The sequence below is a fragment of the Salarias fasciatus genome, unplaced genomic scaffold, assembly GCF_902148845.1.
Source record: "Salarias fasciatus unplaced genomic scaffold, fSalaFa1.1, whole genome shotgun sequence".
Taxonomy (NCBI): Eukaryota; Metazoa; Chordata; class Actinopteri; order Blenniiformes; family Blenniidae; genus Salarias; species Salarias fasciatus.
In genome coordinates, this window is record NW_021941296.1 from 1 (window position 1) to 18,255 (window position 18,255).

General features: G+C 54.5%; 1 protein-coding gene and 1 pseudogene across 1 annotated transcript; both read left to right on the forward strand.

The window, feature by feature from the left end:
- The first annotated feature begins 607 nt into the window (after window positions 1–607).
- Window positions 608–2,267, forward strand: LOC115384746 (semaphorin-3D-like). Its single transcript, XM_030086981.1, has 5 exons — window positions 608–628; window positions 706–902; window positions 996–1,042; window positions 1,414–1,565; window positions 1,734–2,267. Exons 1-5 carry the CDS (start codon window positions 608–610, stop codon window positions 2,265–2,267), a joined length of 951 nt encoding a protein of 316 aa, XP_029942841.1.
- A 1,025-nt stretch (window positions 2,268–3,292) lies between these two features.
- LOC115384750 (sphingomyelin phosphodiesterase 4-like) lies at window positions 3,293–15,332 on the forward strand (annotated as a pseudogene).
- The last annotated feature ends 2,923 nt before the right edge of the window (window positions 15,333–18,255 follow it).

Here is an 18,255-nt window from a genome sequence, read left to right on the forward strand (position 1 = left end):
CCTTACCCTAACCCTGACCCACACCACAACAAAGCCTAACCCTAAAGAAATGTTTTTGCACTTTACTTTTTCAGTAACAACACATGGTCAAGAAAACACTGTTTCTCCTACTTAGGACGGAAAAAGGTCCCCACAAGGCACGTCGTTCCACGTTTTGCTATCCTTGTGGGGACATTTGGCCCCAACAAGGATAGAAATACAAGAACACACACACACACACACACACACACACACACACACACACACACAGATTCGTACTTCTATCCTTGTGGGGACCTTCCATTGACTCCCATTCATGTCTAACTCCTAACTCTTACCCTAACCCGAACCCAGACCAAAACACAGTCGAACCCTAAAGAAATGTTTTTGACCTTTGACTTTTTTCAGTAACAACAACATGGTCAAGAAAACACTGTTTCCCTCATTAGGACCGGAAGAAGGTCCCACAAGGCACATCGTTCCAGGTTTTCCTATCCTTGTGGGGACATTTGGCCCCCACAAGGATAGAAATACGAGTACACGCACGCACGCGCACGCACACACACACATACACACACCTGTCAGTATTTATGTTTGACTTCATCTGTTCCAGACTCCCATCCTGAACATGAAGCTGTCCACCAAGAGGGTAGGGAGTGTGTGTGTGTGTGTGTGTGTGTGTGTGTGTGTGTGTGTGTCCAGCGCTCTGACCCTCTGTCCCTGCAGCAGCTGTGGGTGTCCAGTGCGGGGGCGTGGCCCACTGGGGTCCAGCGCTGCGGCCGCTACGGCGCCGGCTGTGAAGACTGCTGCCTGTCCAGAGACCCGTACTGCAGCTGGGACGGACAGGCCTGCTCCCCGTCTTCCCCAGCAGCAGGAGGTCCGTCCCCCGCCGAGGACACGTCACCTGCACCGTCCCCCGCTCCGTCTGACTCAGCTGTGTGTGGTATGTGTGTGTGGTGTGTGTGTGTGTGTGTGTGTGTGTGTGGTGTGTGCTCACGCAGGCGTGCACGAGACAGGACTCAGGTATGGAGACCCCTGGATCAGTGTCCCGCCACAGAGGACGGTAAGAGACAAACCTGCTTCACTGGAACCGGAAACACAACAACATGACAAAGACGAATGATGATGATGATGATGACGATAATAATAATAATAATATAATATGATAATTAGAAAAAAAAAAGCTCTTCCTGAAACGTATCCAAGTGTTTTTTGTTAAATTGATGAAACGCTGATTGAACCCGTTGTTTGGTTTTGTAAGGAGGTTTGGCTCCCTCTAGAGGACGATCTGTGCAACTGCAGCCTGGATAAAATCGATGAAGGCCATTGTACGTGCGTTTCTGTGTGTGTGTGTGTGTGTGTGTGGTGTGTGTGTGTGTGTGTGTGTGTGTGTGTGTGCGTGCGTGTGCGTGTGCATGTGCGTGTGTGTGTCAGAAGTGGAGGTGAGGCCGGTCTTCGCGGTGGAGGGGAACTCCTCCTTCCTGGAGTGTTCTCCTCGCTCTCCTCAGGCCGAGCTCAGGTGGAAGGTGCAGCTTCCTGACAGCGAGCAGCAGCAGAGTGTGAGCGACCCGGAGGAGAGCAGAGAGGTAGAGCATCTACCTCCTCTAACCTCCACGTTATAGAGCATCTTCCTCCTCTAACCTCCACGTTATAGAGCATCTTCCTCCTCTAACATCAGATTATAGAGCATCTTCCTCCTCTGACAGCACACTATAGAGCATCTCAGACTGACAGATCTCCTCCTTGCTTCCCAGGTGCCGTTGAGCTCCTCCTCTCGGTTCCTCCAGATGAGTGGCGGGTTGCTGGTTCGATTCCTGGCGCTGTCTGACTCTGGGCTCTACACCTGCTCCAGCCAGGAGCGCTCGTACAGGCGGGTCGTGGCCCGGTACCAGCTCCACGTGGTCCCGAGCGCGGGCCTGGGCGCCACCCGTCACCCGCAGCCCCGCCCCCACCTGTGGCTGCCTCCGCAGGCCACGCCCTACAGAGACCCGCGCCTGGCGGGGGGCAACAGCCTGAGCGCCGAGCGGCACTGCGAGCAGCTGTGGTTCCGCGAGAAGCGGCGGCAGCAGAAGCTGCGAGCGCTGAAGCTGAAGGAGGGCCGCAAGGCCCGGTGTGGAGGAACAACCCCGCCCTGCCCCCCCCATAGAGCCCCCATGGCCCGGGTGAGGAGGAACAACCCGCCCTGCCCCCCCCATAGAGCCCCGCATGGCCCGGGTGAGGAGGAACAACCCCGCCTGGCCCGGCCGCCCCCCTCCGCTGTGGTCCTCCAGATGTTGACAGCTGTTTGAAGCGCTGATATTTTCCTCCTCCTTCACCTTGAGCTCGTCTCCTTCTTCTTCTCTCGTTATCGACGGAGCGAACAGGAAACACGTTTGCTGACTCGCCTCTAACATATTCCGTGTATTATGTGGTATTTGTTTTTCCGATGGATTTGAAGGCCTCGGTGGAAACGCACACCTTACAAGCCGACTTTTGTATATTAAGAGTCTATTTTTGATAGTGTTCTGCTTGGTTCCGGTCGCTGCCATCGGTTCTGCTTCTGTAAACCCTGGCAGGATTTCTCGGCTCGGATCCACATCGTGAACCCAGTCCTGAAGTTTTAATATTATGTATGTGAATAAACCACAACTGACTGACATTTTAAATAAAGTCAAACATTAAGCTGATCCTTTCTCTCTCTCTCTCTCTCTCTCTGTGTGTGGTGTGTGTGTGTGTGTGTGTGTGTGTGTGTGTGTGTGTGTGTCTTGTATTTCTATCCTTGTGGGGTCAAATGTCCCCACAAGGATAGCAAAACGTGGAACGACTGCCTTGTGGGGACCTTTTTCGGTCCTAAGTAGGAGAAACAGTGTTTTCTTGACCATGTTGTTGTTACTGAAAAAGTAAAAGTGCAAAACATTTCTTTAGGGTTAGGCTTTGTTGTGGTGTGGGTTAGGGTTAGGGTAAGGGTCAGGGTTAGGGGCTAGACATGAATGGGAGTCATGGAAGGTCCCCACAAGAGAAATACGAGACTGTGCGCGTGTGTGTGTGTGTGCGTGCGTGTGTGTGTGTGTGCGTAATAATCACTTCAATACAAAACATATACTGATTAATATCAAATGCGTCTGAAAAAGTTAATTTTAAATGTTTAATTGGAAATAAATTTAACATTTAACCTGTAAGGTGTCAGATCAAAAAACACTGAACAGTGTAAAAACAGTTGGATCGGTAAGGGTTGCTGCAGTACCCGGCGTGGCCGGAGGGGGCAGCAGCTGCATGCGGCCTGCAGATGGCGGCCACATTCCCCGCGCTGCTGCTGCTTCGCTGCTCGCCCTCCCACAGAAGAAGAAGCAGCAGAAGAAGCGGTTCAGTTTGTCCACTGATGGAAGTTAAACTCCGCTTTTAGGAGGGCCGCGGTGAATTTTAAACTCCGTTCCGGACTGAAGGTAGGAGCGGTCGCTCCTCGGGTCACCAGCTCGCCCGGTTCGTTATTTCCTACTGTTTTGGACAGTTTGAGCTCCGTGTGTGTTTTGCTGCGTTAGCCGCTGTTAGCTCCTCGTGCTAATCTGGGTGAGTTTCCACTCGCAGACAGTTGTTATGGTGAGATAAAGTCAGATTCACAGTCAGATTCACAGCAGCCTCCACCTCTGGCCCGGGCTGTTCTGAACTCTGTGTTTATTCCTCCAGGTGGAGGAAAGGAATCGCCCCGCATGGCGGCTCCGGCTCTGCAGCAGCCCAGCTTCTTACTGGTGAGACTCGGCTCTGCTCTTCTGTCTGAAGGGAGAAACTCTGCTTCTCCTGCTGTGTCTGCGGTCAGCAGCGCCGGGCGGTTTATCCCGAACTAAACCACCTATCCAGGCAGCAGTGCAGCTGAGCGGCGGCCCGGCACCGTCTGAGTGAACCTGGTCTCGACGGGCCAGGTTCAGATGAAACACACTGATCCCGGGTTTTACTTTCAGTTCTGATCTGAGTCTTTAGGAAAGATAAGAACCGCTGCTGCTCTGCGTTTAGAGGGTTTGAGTCCTCCTCTTCCTCTGGTATGATGAAGGAGAACCAGGGACAGTGTGTCTGGAGAACCACCGGACAACAAGGTCCAGGTTCTAATCTCCACACGGTCCAGAAGCTAAAGGAGCAACCGTAGAGAAGAGAACCCAGATACCGGCTCAGCTGGAATCCCTCAGACGTCGTCTTCATGGAGGACATTGATGCTGTGGACTCGGGACTCCCGGGAGCTGCTGGGGCTCTGACGTTCTGGTCTTGGTGTTGCAGGCCAACCTGAAGGCGGACTGCGGCACCAAGCCACTGCTGCAGCGCTGCCAGGACCTGGTGAAGGTCATCGACGAGTATCCTGCCAAGTGAGCCGCACGGATCGCCCTGGCACGTCTCCGTCTGTCCCCACGTCCCCAATGTCTCCTCCCGTGTCCAGGAGCTGCACCCTTCCTACCCTGGCTCATGGAGGGCGGTCTTCGGCAGCCTTGACGTCGTCCTCGGCCGGCTGGAACCTGCGCTTCCTGCACTCCCGAGCAGCGAGTACGGCGTGCGCTGGACTTCCTCGGTCCCTACGTAGGCGCCCGCCGTCTGTCCCCGTCCCTCTGGTCCTCAGCAGACGCTCTAACCTGAGCCGCGCTTGTCCTCTCTCGTCCAGCGGCCCCGTGATGAAGCTGGTGTACAAGCTGCAGGCCGAGGACTACAAGTACGAAATCCCCGTCACTACCCTGCCGGTAAGAGCCGCCGCAGCGCCCCCTTCAGGCCGAACAGAACGCTCGAGTGGTTCCCAGTGGTCTGAGGCAGCTCTGTGGTTTCCAGGGTCCAGTGAAGGCCTGCATCCAGGAGGCGTCCCTGCCGGACTGCCCGCTGTTCCACAACAAGCTGCAGTTCCCCCCCGGCCGGCCTGCTGGCCCTCAGCCTGGCCCTCAGTATCCTCCCCCAACCCCCGCCCGGCCCGGCTCCAGAGCCGCAGGGTCCCCGACCCTCCAGCATGCTGCCTGCTGGAAGAACACGCTGACCACAGCGCCCTCTGGTGGAGAACCCAGAACCTCCAGAGCCTGGTCCTCCATGTGTTCAGGCTGCAGCCTCCAGGACTGGAGAGAAACCTCAGAAGTGTCCATTTAGACCAATCTATGCTTTAATTTCTGCACATTTATCAGATCCTGTGCCTCCTGCAGCTCCTGCAGCTCTGTAGCTTTGTAGTGCCTGTATCTCTGCTGCTCCACTCAGTAGGAGGCCATGAACCTGTCGGCGTGTTCCTTGACTTTCCTGCAGATCCCTTTGAGTTCTTCATGTTCAACTTCGCCTACTGTCTCATCAGTCCGAAGGTCAGTGAAGACGAGTGATCACTTCCATCACTGTAAAGAATCCAGAGTCGTTCATGAGATCAAAGCCCTCGGTGATCCTTTAAGTCGATAATAAATGTTATTTTAGCTGAATAACAGGAGAGAATGTCTTCTGAAAGGTCAAACTGACCTCATCACCACGTCCCCGAGAGTTTCCCTCCAGCCACCAGGGCGGCTCCACTGACAGCGCTTACTTTGTGCTGTTGGACACTTACCTCAAGTACTTCTCCTGCCCACCGAGGGCAGCGTGCCTCCATCGCCGTTCTCCGACTCCAGAGGCTCGGTCAGCCGCCCCGTCCCCCCGGTCAGGGTCCACACACACACACACACACACACACACACACCACACACACACACACACGGGGCGGTGTGTGAGCGGGCTGCTCACCGGCCGTCCTGCGTCTCCCCCTGCAGGGCGTCTAGCGTGTCCTTCGCTGGGTACGGCGTCCACAGCCCCAGCCTGCTGAGCACCACATCTTCCACCAGCCGTCGGTCAACGCCGACCCGCGGCCCAGGAGATCTGGCGGTCCGAGACGCTGCTGCAGGTGAGGCTGGCGGGACGGCGAGACAGCAGGATGGCGAGACGTCGGGACGGCGAGACGCTCAGAGCGTTCCCTCACCTTCTCCTTCCTGTCCTCAGATGGTGGTGGAGGTGTGGCTCCATCACTACTCCCTGGACATGTACCAGAAGCTGCAGTCTCCCCAGGTGAAGGTAAGACCCCCAACCCCGACACACACACACACACACACACACACACACACCCACACACCTCCTCCTGTCTCCTGCACTGCTGCATTGCACGGCTGGCTGTTGACGGTGACCACATGCAACCCTCCACCTGAAACACCCCACCACCCCCCCTTACCACCACCACACCCCCCGCCCCCCTCGACCTGCACCTCCCCGTCAGGCCCACGACAGGAAGACACACTGACCACAGCGCCCTCTGGTGGAGCAGCGACCGCACTCTGAAACTCTCATGGTTGACTGGTTAACCGGTGGACAGTTGACTGGTTAACTGGTCGGTCTCCTCCCGGCTCGGGCCACTTGAACTTTATTTCTAAAGCGCCAAATAAAATCCAGTCATGTGACGGAACTGAGAAAAACCAGATTCAACATGAGAAGGTAGAAAGAACCCCCTTTACCACGAGGAAACCTGCAGAACCAGACCTGCTGCAGAACCAGATCTGCAGAACCAGACCTGCTGCAGAACCAGATCTGCAGAACCAGACCTGCTGCAGAACCAGATCTGCAGAACCAGACCTGCTGCAGAACCAGATCTGCAGAACCAGACCTGCTGCAGAACCAGACCTGCTGCAGAACCAGATCTCCTGCAGAACCAGACCTGCTGCAGCTTGATGGCCCAGCTCGGTCCCCACTCTGGTTCTCCTGTCAGCTGCTTCCTGCTTCCTGTCACTTCCTGTCTGCATGCTGCATGTTGCTGTGAGTCTGCAGGAGCTTCCTGGACCATCAGACACCGGAGGCTGCGGCGCCGCCGTGCACGGGGCTGCGGCGCCGCCGTGCACGAGTCCCGTCACCTCCCAGCAGGCTGTGGTCTGAGCTCCGGCGGGCTGGAAGCTGCAGAGGACCATGGGACCTGCTGGGTCCTCTGGGTGTCATGCTGGTCCTGGTCAGACTGACAGGTTCTGGACGGGCAGAGTGCGGGACAGCCCCAGCTGAGGGACGGGGTCCAGGGAGCGTCCCTGCTTCACGCCTCCATCCTGTCCTACAGTCGGTCAGGCGGAGGGACGGGGGTCATTTCAGCTCCTTTTCACTGTCATCGCCGTGGTTACTGGGGTCAAAGGTCAGCACTCAGTCCCATGACCCCAAACCTGTTTACACAGCGATGCCCTGAAAACATCTGTTTCCATGGAGACGGGAGAAATGCTAAAACCAAGTGGTTAGCTTGTTAGCGTCTCCTGGTTGGTGCTGTTGTTATGAAGGCTCGAGTCCAGGAGAGTCTGGACCAGGACCAGAAGAATCTGGACCAGGACCAGAGTCCCCCCGCCTGCCTTCAGTCGGAGCCCTCATGGTTTCAGGGATTCTGGGCGCCGTTTCAGTCCAAACGCCTCCAGAGTCTAAAGTCTGGATCAAACAGACGAGAACATTTCACCTCAGTTTTAAACGACATGCTGATTTTCCCACAGTCACTCTGAGCTGCTCTTCTTTTGGGGGGGGGGGGGACTAGTTGGCTGGTTAGTGGGTTGGTTACCTGGTTAGTGGTCACTTAGCTGGATAGCAGGTTAGTTAGCTGATCAGTGGGTTTACTAGCTGGTCAGTATTTTACAAGCTGGTTAGTAGCTGGTTAGTGAGATTACTAGCTGGTTCGCTAGCTTTTTATTGCGTTTACTTGCTTAGTTAATGGGTTAGTTAGCTAGTTGGTGGCCTGGTTATTGGGTTTACTAGCTGGTTAGCGGGCTTAGTGAGTGGATTACGTAGTGGGTTTACGACCTGGTCAGCAGGTTAATTAGCTGGTTACTGGGTTTTCTTGCTGGGTATTGGGTTAGTTAGCTGGTTGGTAGGATTGATAGCTGGTTAATGGGTTGGTTGACTGCTTAGTGAGAGAATTACGTGTTGGGTTCACTGGCTGGGTAGTGGGTTTATGGTTCGTTAGCTGGTGACTGGATTTACTAGCTGGTATTAAGCTAGTCGGCTTAGTGAGTGGATCATGTATTGCGTTTACTGGCTGGGCAGTGTTTATGGGTTTGTCGCCTGGTTACTGGATTTACTAGCTGGGTATTCAGTTTGTTAGCTGGTTGCTGGGTTTACTAGCTGGGTATTCAGTTTCTTAGCTGGTTGCTGGGTTTACTAGCTGGGTATTCAGTTTCTTAGCTGGTTAGTGGTTGCTTAGCTTGATAGCACGTTAGGTAGCTGATTAGTGCATTTACAAGCTAATCAGTGGGTTTAGTAGGTGGTTAATGAGATTACTAGCTGGTTAGCTTGTTAGTTAGCAGGTTAACTAGCTGTTTGCCGGGGTTTAATGGCTGGGTATTGTTTTAGTTAGCTGGTTGGTGAGATTACTAACTGGGTTCCGGGTAAGTTAGCTGGTTGGTGGGATTACTAGCTGGGTATTGGGTTTAATAGCTGGATATTGGGTTAGTTAGCTGCTTACTGGGTTTATTAACTGGGCTGGTTACTGTGCTTACTAGCTGGGTGTTGGATTAGTTAGCTGGTTGGTTGGTTTACCAGCTGGGTATTTGGTTAGTTAGCTGGTTGGTGGGTTTCTTAGCTGGTTTCTGGGTTAGTTAGTCAGTTACTGGGTTTACTTGATGGGTATTGGCTTAGTTAGCTGTAGCGATGTTCCAATACCATGTTTTGCCTCCCAATACCGATTCCAATACTTTTACTGTGGGTATCGGCCGATACCGAGTTCCGATCCGATACCAGTATGTTATGAAATAACACCATGCCTCGCCTGCAGGACTGTCACATGATTATCACTGTGGTGAGGCCCGGCTCAGGTTAATCCCTCTAAAACATGAATCAATACAGCAAATTCAAGCCATTTATTTTTAAATAGAACAGTATAAAAAACAGCAGTGCAAATAAAATCGAACTAAATCAATCTAGCAATAATTATTTTCAATAACTTAAAGTACAGCCCCAATATTTTTCAATTTAAAGGGAATTTAGAGGTGCATTAAGGAGTTTTTCAGCTTTAATAATACTTATTTTCCACCATAAATATGTTACAAATGTTCAGTGGTGTGTTCAATGTGCCCTGACATATTCATTGCAAGTACTGCTAACAGCGTTAAATTATCACTTGAAAGTTGCAGTGCCGGTCCGGCACCAGAGTTTTTTTGCTGAGAATTTGAGATGATGTGACGTAATGTACCTCCCGCTGGCCTGATTTCCTTAAGTTTCGTTTTGTCCGCCATTACTCCGCCAGATGCTTAACGGGCAGCAACTGAGCAGTACTGAGGATGGAGCTTCAATGAAGTAGGAAAGGACCGGCTTCTAGCACTGCCACAGCTCCAGCACAGACCCACCAGGCAGAAGAAACTTACATTTTACTCGAGCACTAACAAAAGAGCGAGGAAGGAGTTCCCCTCTTCCATGGATTCAAGCCACAGACACGAGCTTTTCATTAAAGCTGGTGTCTGGAGTTTCCGTTCGTTTCCAACGTATGTATAATTTTTCAACAGAGCTTAAATGTGTCAGTCTGGTTCGATACTATAATATAATATCAGCATAAAGCAATATAAAAATGTATTTATGAGCCCCGCCTTCGTCTCATAGACCCCCATGTTATCCGAAAAAGCGCCGGTCAGCTTCAGCCAATAGATTTCGAGCTTCCGCATTCTCGTGTTGTCAATCAAAGTGTGGAGCAGCCAGAGAGCACGGCCGCTCGCCCAGCAGAGGAGAGTTAGCAACGCAGCAGCCGCCGCGCTCACCTCGGATATATCCACTGTCTGCTGAACATCCACCGTAAACAGCTCAACATGGAGGATGCTGGAGGACTAGAGGCTCTCATTTTCACCCGACAGATAATAGCGTGCACAATTAAAGGGGCGTGGCTTGGTCGCTCATGAAAGCAGAGGGAGGGCGGAGCCTGAGACTTCGGATTAAAAAAAAACCTCTCTCTTTCAAAACTCCGGACACGAGCTTTAAGGTGCAGTTACGCCCAAGGCCTGCAGGCGCCGCTGTTTTGCATAAAATGTAAAAACTCCTTAATGCAGCTTTAAATAGAACAATATTAAACAGTAGTGCAACGACAACTTAAATATATCTAGGAAGAGATATGTTGTTGCATTTTGAAATTAAAGTGCAGACACAATATTGCATAACGAAGTCATTTAGATAAAACAGTATAAATAACAGTAGTGCAACAGTAACTTAATAAACAAATCTAGAAATATTTTGTTTTAGAGTGCAAATATAACATAGTAAAATAATCAGGGCATTTAAATAGAACAGCAAAAAATAGTTCAACAGCAACTTAAAAGATTACTTTCCAAAATGTATTATAATCCAAAACCAACCGATGAAGTCACATTCAAAAAATGAAAATCCAAAGAGCAGAAGCTGCTCTCCAAACAAAAACTAGACTTCTTTAACGGGACTGTGCGTCTGTCACGTGGTCCTTTCTTCTTGGTCGGTCAAAAACAGCAGCTGCAGCACAGCGGCAAAGAACTGCGTCAGCTAACGACCAGCAGATGGCGGTAGTGCAGCCAACGGGATGCAGGCTGCCGTAAAACATTACAGAAGAAGAAGTGTCAGTGCTGACGGAGCTGACGGAGCGGACCAGTAAATAGATTACTGATTTAATGAATGGCGTGGTCCCGGTTCGGGGCCAGGACTCCAGGACTCGCCGATACCAAAGCCAGCATTTTCAGCAGCATCGGTGTAATTTCCGATACTGGTATCGGAATCAGAGCATCTCTAGTTATCTGGTTATTTGGTTAGTTAGCTGGTTACCGGGGTACTAGCTGGTTTCTGGGTTAGTTAGCTGGTTACTGGGTTTACCAGCTGGTTTCTGGGTTAGTTAGCTGGTTACTGGGCTACTAGCTGGTTTCTGGGTTAGTTAGCTAGTTACTGGGTTTACCAGCTGGTTTCTGGGTTAGTTAGCAGGTTACTGGGTTTACCAGCTGGTTTCTGGGTTAGTTAGCAGGTTACTGGGTTTACCAGCTGGTTTCTGGGTTAGTTAGCAGGTTACTGGGTTTACCAGCTGGTTTCTGGGTTAGTTAGCAGGTTACTGGGTTTACCAGCTGGCTCGGTGACTGGATTCAGAGTGAGAGGACAGAATGATCAGACTGACTTCATAGAAACATGCTAGTATCATATTGGTGTGTGTGTGTGTGTGTGTGTGTGTGTTAAATTATAAAATCAGTTTGGTCCGGAGTGAAGTGCCCCCCCCCCCCCCCCCCCCCCCCCCCCCATGTGATGATAACCTCCTCCACCCACAGGACAGTCGGCTGTGTTTGTTTGTCTGGAGTTCTTCTTCCTGTTCTCATGTTGACCTTCGTCCTCTGCTCCTCCTCCTCCTCCTCCTCCTCCTCCTCCTGTCCTCCGCCCGGTGTCTCTGGGGGACCAGCTGGCTCTGCTGCAGTACCGCCTCAGTATGTCCAGCGGTACGTCCGGCGTGCCGCTCCCGCCCCCGGCCCCCCCGCCGGGCCCTGGGAGCCTCCACACCTACCAAGTACTTTTACCTTTTCACTCAGCCCCGGCCCTGCGGGGCCTCCTGGAGGTAACGGTCCGTCACTGCCGCTCCGCTGCAGGGCGCCGCTCCGCCCAGAGCGGCGCCCTGCAGGGGGCGCTCTGAGGAATGAAGCGTCGGGTCAATGCTGCTTCGCCGTTACGCCGGCGGCGCCGCTGCCTGTGGCGCCGCTGCCTGTGGCTCTGATCACCGCTCTGCGCTTTACTTCCTGCTAGTGTAACTTCATGAAGTTAAAGGGTGTGTGTGTGTGTGTGTGTGTGTGTGTGTGTGTGTGTGTGTGTGTGTGTGTGTGTGTGTGTGTGTGTGTGTGTGTGTGTGTGTGTGTGTGTGTGTGTGTGTGTGTGTGTGTGTGTGTGTGTGTGTGTGTGTGTGTGTGTGTGCTGCCTGGTTTTTATCTGAGAGGAAACTTTGCATCATGGCGGCGATGAAGCGGCGGCAGGTGACGGAGCACCGAGGTCACTCAGACCAACAAGTAATCTGATTACTGTAGTCTGAGGACACAGGGGATTTGCTTCAGGGGTGCCCAACATGAGGCCCGCGGACAAAAACCAGCCTGATGACCTTAGACTGAAACAGAATTCCTGCTGCTCCCAATGTGTCCACTGGGAGGCGCACTGCTTCAGTCAGCCTGGACCGAGCAGCCAGTTAGCGCTAGCATTAGCATTAGCATTGAGCATGGTGCTGGGTGGGGCCGGACGGGACGGACCGGGTTGGTGCCAGATGGGACGGGGCCCGGAGGGGCGGGACAGGGTGGGACCGGGTTGAACCTGGACGGAACGGAATTGGACCGGACTTGGCGGGATGGACCAGGGTGGGGGTGGACTGGGTTTGGGCTGGGCGGGGCCGGCTGGAACCTGGACGGGACCGAGTTGGGTTGAGGCGGGTTCAGACCAGAGGGGTCATGTTGGTAGGACCTCGGTGCTCCCCCCCCCCCCCCCCCCCCCCCCCTCCCCGTGCTGGTTGATTGGCTGCTTTCACCCTGGGATAGCTGCGTTGTGATTGGCTGCTCTTCTCAAATCTGGGCTGGCTGGGGGAGCAGGCTCTTTGAGGGGGGGTTGGGTGGGGGGAGGGGGCCCTCCTGGACCTCCTGTGACTGGGTTTCTCTCCAGGAGCCCTTCAGCCCCTCGGAGGAGCACGTCCTGGTGGTGCGTCTCCTGGTCAAACACCTCCACGCCTTCTCCAGCAGCCTGAAGGCGGAGCCGGGCCCCGCCCCCACCCCGCCCCCCGCCCACCCCCACCCCGGGCCCCTGGAGGAGTTCAAGAGGTCAGAGCCCGGCCCCTCCTCCGTGAGCCTGTTCTGCAGGTGTTTTCCAGGTGTTTGGTGGACTGACTGACCCTGTCCCCGCCCCCGTCCCCGCCCCTGCCCCCGCCCCCGCCCCCGCCCCCGCCCCCGCCCCCGCCCCCGCCCCCGCCCCCGTCCCCGTCCCCCGTCCCCGTCCCCCGTCCTGCAGGGTGGTGGTCCAGCGCTTCGTGCAGCAGAAGCTCTACCTCTTCCTGCAGCACTGCTTCGGCCACTGGCCTCTGGACGCCTCCTTCAGAGCCGTGAGTCCTGCCTGATCCTGATCCTGATCCTAGAACCGGTCCCTCCGGAGAGACAGAACCTGAACCCTGTCCCCGTGTCCCCGTGTCTCTCTGTCTCTCTGGAGGTGTTGGAGACGTGGCTCAGCTACATCCAGCCGTGGAGATACACCGGGGACAAGAGCGCCGTCCAGGCGGACCAGAACAGGACCGTCCCCGACAAGTGGTGCGTGCGGTTCCGTCCCGGCGTCCCGTCCGGGTCGCGTTCTCCCGTCTCTCACTCGTCGCGCTGCGCTGTCTTCCAGGGAGTCCTTCGTCCACGAGAACCTGCTCCTGTACACCAAGCTGTTCCAGGTCTTCCTCAACCGGGCCGTGAGGACGGACCTGGTCAACGCCAAGAACGCCCTGATGGTCTTCAGAGTGGCCAAAGTCTTCTCCCAGCCCAACCTGGCCGAGATGATCCAGAAAGGTGGGCCGGACCCGGCCCGGGCCCGGCGGACCAGGTCCCGCTGTACTGGTTCTAGACCTGGATGAGAACCTGTGTCGTCTTCTTCTGTCTCAGGCGAGCAGCTGTTCCTGGAACCCGAGCACGTCCTGCACCACCGGCAGCCCCGCGGCTACCTGACCCCCGGCCAGGGCGGCAGCTACCTGTCGTCACGGCAACGGGCGGTGCCCGACATGGTGTTCCGGGTCAAGAGCCACGTCTACTCGCTGGAGGGCCAGGACTGCCAGTACCAGCAGATGTTCGGCTCCGAGCTGCGAGGGGGGGTGGGTACCGCCCGGCCCGGCCCGGCCCGGCCCGGCTCGCCCGGTAAACTGAACCAGACTCGTGTGGTCCAGGTCCTGAAGCTGGTCCAGATCATCGCTCAGGCCCGGCAGACGGCCAAACGGATCTCGGACCAGTCCAGCGAGGCGGCCTCCTCCGGATCCTTCCTGTCTTGGTTCGGACTCGGCTCGGCCGACGCCGGCGGCACCTTCAGCGGCGCCGAGCCCGAGGAGACCGGGGAGTGCCTGAAGAAGACCCACGAGTTCCTGGACCGGGCCCTGGAGAACCTGAGCCAGATCTTCAAGGTCTGCTCCTCTTTGCTTTATGTTCCAGTGTTACGAAGGTCCGGAGTGCGGCCGGACCGTGGCCGGACCGGGTCCGGGGTGCGGCCGGACCGGGGCCGGACCGGGTCCGGGGTGCGGCCGGACCGGGGCCGGACCGGGTCCGGGGTGCAGCTGACCTGTTCCTGTCTCATGTCCCGCAGCTGAACCAGGGACACCTGAACCAGGTCTTGTCCAACCTGGGCTCCTCTCAGGACGACGGGAACTGCAGGCAGCTGCCGGACTGCGTCCAGGGGGAGGACGGCCTGGTCCTGACCGAGCTGGGCCGCCGCCAGGTGGGTCCCGGGTCCCACCCACAGCCAGGGGGGCTGAGGTCTCCAGCGCGGCCTCACTGTGTGTGTGTGTGTGTGTGTGTGTGTGTGTGTGTGTGTGTGTGTGCGCGCGTGTGTGTGTGTGCGCGTGTGTGTGTGCGCGTGTGTGTGTGTGCGCGTGTGTGTGTGTGTGCGCGTGTGTGTGTGCGCGTGTGTGTGTGTGCGCGTGTGTGTGTGTGCGCGTGTGTGTGTGCGCGTGTGTGTGTGCGCGTGTGTGTGTGTGTGTGTGTGCAGATCATCAACGGCCTGCGCAGGTTTGAGGTCCAGTACCAGGGAGACCCCGAGCTGCAGCCCATCAGGAGCTATGAGTCGGCCCTGCTGGTGCGGCTGCTGTACAGGACGTCCTCCCTGCTCAATGACAGGGTGAGTGTCCGCCTGCAAGACGCCGTGCAGGGCTGAATGAACCGCGCTGCAGGTCGTCCTGACTCCGTGTCTTCGTCTCGTGTCTCTGTCCCTCAGTTCGGGGGTCACATGACCGCCCTGTGCTCGCGGCCGGACTTCCTGGGCCGCCTGGGGCGGTACTACCTGACGGACGTGGCGGGCGGCGCCCGGCTGCGGCGCAGCCCGGCGAGCCGCTACACGGCGGAGCAGAGCCGGCGGCCCCGGCTGAGCCTGCGGCCGCTGGCCAGCTACCGGACGCTGCTGCTGCTGCTGCTGTTCTACCTGCTGGGGGCGCTGCTGAGCCTGGGGCCCGGCTGCAGCACGCTGCTGCTGCTCGCCGCCGCGCTGCTCTACGGACTCTTCGCCGCGCTGTTCGCCGACAAGCTGAAAGCGGCCTGACCGGCGGGGTCGAACCGGGATCCCTACGCAGAGCCGCTCTGTCCCGGGGGACACACCTTCAGGATGTTTTTATTTGTTTTCCTCCAGCAGGACAGCCTGGAGGTCAGAGGTCAGAGGACTGACGGACTGATCGTGTGGAAGAGTTAATAAACCAGTTTGCACTCGTTTGTATTTCTGCTCTTTCTCCGGTTTCTTCACCTTTACAGAAAATAGGAGGAGCTTCAGCAGAGGGGGCGTGGTCTGGGCAGCCAATTAATATGAACATTCCTATTGGACGCTGAGTCCCACCTCCAAATAGTCATCAAGAATATGACACAGAACTGAAATTGATTTATTTCAACGTTTAAATGAGTTATTGTACTCTGAGTGTCATCATCTTCAGTTTGATGGAAAAATAACCTTCAATGAAATAAGTGTTGAGCAGCTGGAGGGAAAAACATCAAACATACAGGACAACCTGAGCAGAGCGGCCAGCTCCAGAACCAACCGCAGATCAGCGAGGCGGACCCAAACCAAGCTGTGGTCCCGGTCCAGGAGAAGGACGGCGAAGGACAGACCGCGGGCCGCCAAGGTGCAGGAGCTGCAGAACCAGGTGCAGGGATCAGGCCCCTGCATCCTCCACAAGAGCAAGAACACAGCTGGGCAGGATGACGTCATCAAGCTGCCGAAGAAAGTTCGGCTGCCTGCTGACGTCATCCTCCAGCCGAAGAACTCAAAGGCCACGCCCCTCTGAGGCCACGCCCCCCTCAGTGCTGGCTCCGCTTCTCCAGCAACTTTTTCCAGCAACTCTGCGTGGCTGGATGGTGTAACAGTGGCGTTTTATGGAAGAATTGGTGAAGGATGAGCTATTGAAGCTGCCTTCCATGAGTCCAATATCCTTCAACAGAATTCACCACTTCATCCTCATTCAGGTATTGCTGATCAATTAATCTCTTGTCTGTACATAAAATAAATAGAAATAAGCCCATTTTGTTCTGCAAAAGCTGTAAAAGTTTATTTATGTATTTATTTTTGGCTGGAGGCAAGGCAGGTTGGATGGCAAACAGATCAGAGAGCTGCAGAGTTGATCGTGAGAGCTTCATCAGTTTCTCTGTTGTTCTTTCATTATTATATTTCAATTTTCATCTATTTAGCCAGTAATACCCCCCCAAAACAAACTTAATAGAAGTAATAAGTGTCTAAATTATTTTTCAGAGTATGTTGAGGAGCCACACTTGTTACAATAGCGACAGATATGCGTTGCTCCAATATTAATTTATACACACACATAATTTTTACATCATTTTATTTATACATCATTATAAAAATAATTCCGAATATATTTCAATTTCTACATGATTTTTTGCTCCTGCTTTGACCATCAAATCATCAGGTATTAAGACACCTTGTGTTTTATTGATTCGATCCAGTGGCACGCTGAAGAAAAAGCTCTTTAACAGGCAAGGCATTGAAAATGATTTTTATCATGATCTGTACAGATGCAGCAGCTGCACCACCCATGAGATACATCCACCAACTCCACCTGCACTGCTGCTCCTGCTCAGTGGCCGTGTACAAGGTGGAGGAACCAGCAACCTCCAGGATCTGAGAGAAACCGTCAGGACTCTGATGATCTCAAGAAATGACTTTCTGGAGTTTTCCAGACTCCTCCAGGACTGGAGCCTGCAGGAGGGAATGAAGGGGCTGTTATTAATTCATTTTAACACAAGAATCCAACAAAAATATTTTAAATAAATGTAACTAGTGTAAAATCAGGTGAAAGAGCTGACTCCTGGTATGTTCGCCTCCTTTTTCACTGAAAAGGAGGCTGCAATCAGAACCGGTTCTCTGAGCCGGACCGGCCCAGTCAGCTCAAACCCACCACTGCTCCTTCTCTCTGCTCGTTTGCTCCTCTGAGTGAGGATGAGGTCTCCAGACTTCTTCTGAGCCCAAAACCGACAACATGTCTTCTCGATCCAACACCCAGCAGCATTCTGCAGACCATCTGGTCCATAATCAAACCTGCAGTCACACATTGTCAATTCCTCCCTGGAAACCAGCATTTTTCCTGTTACTTTTAAACAAGCCCGCGCCCCCCACTGCTCAGAAAGCCTCATCTCAACCCAGCCCAGGTTGAAGACTCCAGGCCAGTCTCACTTCTACCATTCCTGTCAAATACTGGAGGCTCAGTATTTAACCAAGTCTCTGAACACCTGCGGAACCAGAACCTGCTGGACCCTTTCCAGTCAGGATTCAGATGAGACCACTCCACCCAGACTGCTCTCCTGTCAGTCACAGGATCTCTGCGGCTGGCAAGAGCTGCTGGACAGTCCTCTGTCCTCCTGCTGCTGGTCAGTCCTCTGTCCTCCTGCTGCTGGACAGTCCTCTGTCCTCCTGCTGCTGGTCAGTCCTCTGTCCTCCTGCTGCTGGACAGTCCTCTGTCCTCCTGCTGCTGGTCAGTCCTCTGTCCTCCTGCTGCTGGACTTGTCTGCTGCCTTTGACACCGTGAACCATCAGATCCTCCTCTCCTCACTCTCTGACCTCGGCCTCTCAGGTTCCGTCCTGTTGTGGTCCAGGTCCACCTCACAGGCAGATCTTTCAGAGTTTCATGGCGAGGGGAGGTGTCAAGGTCACATGGCCTATCAACAGGGGTCCCTCAGGGGTCGGTGCTTGGCCCCTTGCTCTTCTCTCTGTACACCACTTCACTTGGTGCAGTGATTCGCTCCCATGGCTTCTCCTACCACTGTATGCTGACGACACTCAGCTCTTCCTCTCTTTTCCACCTGACGACACCACAGTCTCGGCTCGGATATCAGCAGGTCTGGCTGATCCTCCACCTGGATGAAGGAACGCCACCTTCAGCTAAATCTGTCTAAGACTGAACTCATGGTCTGTCCAGCTTGTCCATCTGTCCTCAGATCAGTGTCCAACTTCACTCCAGCCTACTTGTGCCCACAAACTCAACCAGAAACCTGGGGGTCATGATTGATGACCAGCTGACCTTGAAGGTTCACGTGGTCTCAGTTTCTCGGTCTTGTCGTTATGCCCTCTACAGCATCAGGAAGATCAGACCCTTCCTGACCCAACAGGCCCCCCAGCTCCTGGTTCAGG